General features: G+C 62.4%; 1 protein-coding gene across 1 annotated transcript in view; it reads left to right on the top strand.

Annotated features, from left to right (window-relative positions):
- LOC104470532 (junctophilin-3-like) overlaps positions 1–722 on the top strand; it is a 16,068-nt gene extending 15,346 nt beyond the window's left edge. Inside the window, 2 exon segments of the mRNA XM_010085491.1 lie at positions 121–367; positions 370–722. Coding sequence (XP_010083793.1) covers positions 121–367; positions 370–722 — 600 coding nt within the window.
- Positions 723–908: the final 186 nt, after the last annotated feature.

Raw genomic sequence — 908 nt, 5'->3', positions numbered from 1 at the left:
CTTTAACTCCGATTCTAGGAGCTCTTTCGCCAGCCAACGGAGCAAGCAGAGCTCTTTCCGGAGCGAAGCCGGGATGAGCACAGTCAGCTCCACCGCCAGCGACATCAACTCCACCATCAGCTTGGGCGAGGGGCGGTGGCCGGCAGCCCCGCTGTCTCCCGGGGTGGCTTCGTCCTCATGGCCCACAGCGATGCTGAGATCCTCAAGAGCAAAAAGAAGGGCATCTTCCGGCGGTCGCTGCTGAGCGGGCTCAAGCTCCGTAAATCCGAGTCTAAGAGCTCCTTGGCCAGCCAACGGAGCAAGCAGAGCTCTTTCCGGAGCGAAGCCGGGATGAGCACAGTCAGCTCCACCGCCAGCGACATCAACTCCACGAGCTCTCCGTCATCGAAGACGACATCGACGCCACCACCACCGAGATCTACGTCGGCGAGTGGAAGAACGACAAGCGGTCGGGCTTCGGGGTGAGCCAGCGCTCGGATGGGCTGAAGTACGAGGGAGAATGGGCCAACAACAAGCGCCACGGCTACGGCTGCATGACCTTCCCCGACGGCACCAAGGAGGAGGGCAAGTACAAGCAGAACGTCCTGGTCAGCGGCAAGAGGAAGAACCTCATCCCGCTGCGGGCCAGCAAAATCCGCGAGAAGGTGGATCGGGCCGTTGAGGCGGCCGAGAGGGCGGCCACCATCGCCAAGCAGAAAGCGGAGATCGCGGCATCCAGGTAAGGTGGTCCCTGTCGCGACGCGGCGTCTCAGCAGGGATCCTGCCCCGATGGCTGCGGTTTGATGGGAGAAGTGGGATGGGACTTTTTGCAGTAGGAGGTGCTCGGGGTGGGGGGTATTTTAGGGAAGCTGCTGGAGACAGGCAAGTGCTGCGGTGGGTGTCTGCCGGTGCAGGCAGTGGTTGGGGCT

The sequence above is a fragment of the Pterocles gutturalis genome, unplaced genomic scaffold, assembly GCF_000699245.1.
Source record: "Pterocles gutturalis isolate BGI_N339 unplaced genomic scaffold, ASM69924v1 scaffold8435, whole genome shotgun sequence".
Lineage (NCBI taxonomy): Eukaryota > Metazoa > Chordata > Aves > Pterocliformes > Pteroclidae > Pterocles > Pterocles gutturalis.
Note: the sequence above shows the minus strand (reverse complement) of the source record. Positions and strands in the feature narration are given on the sequence as shown.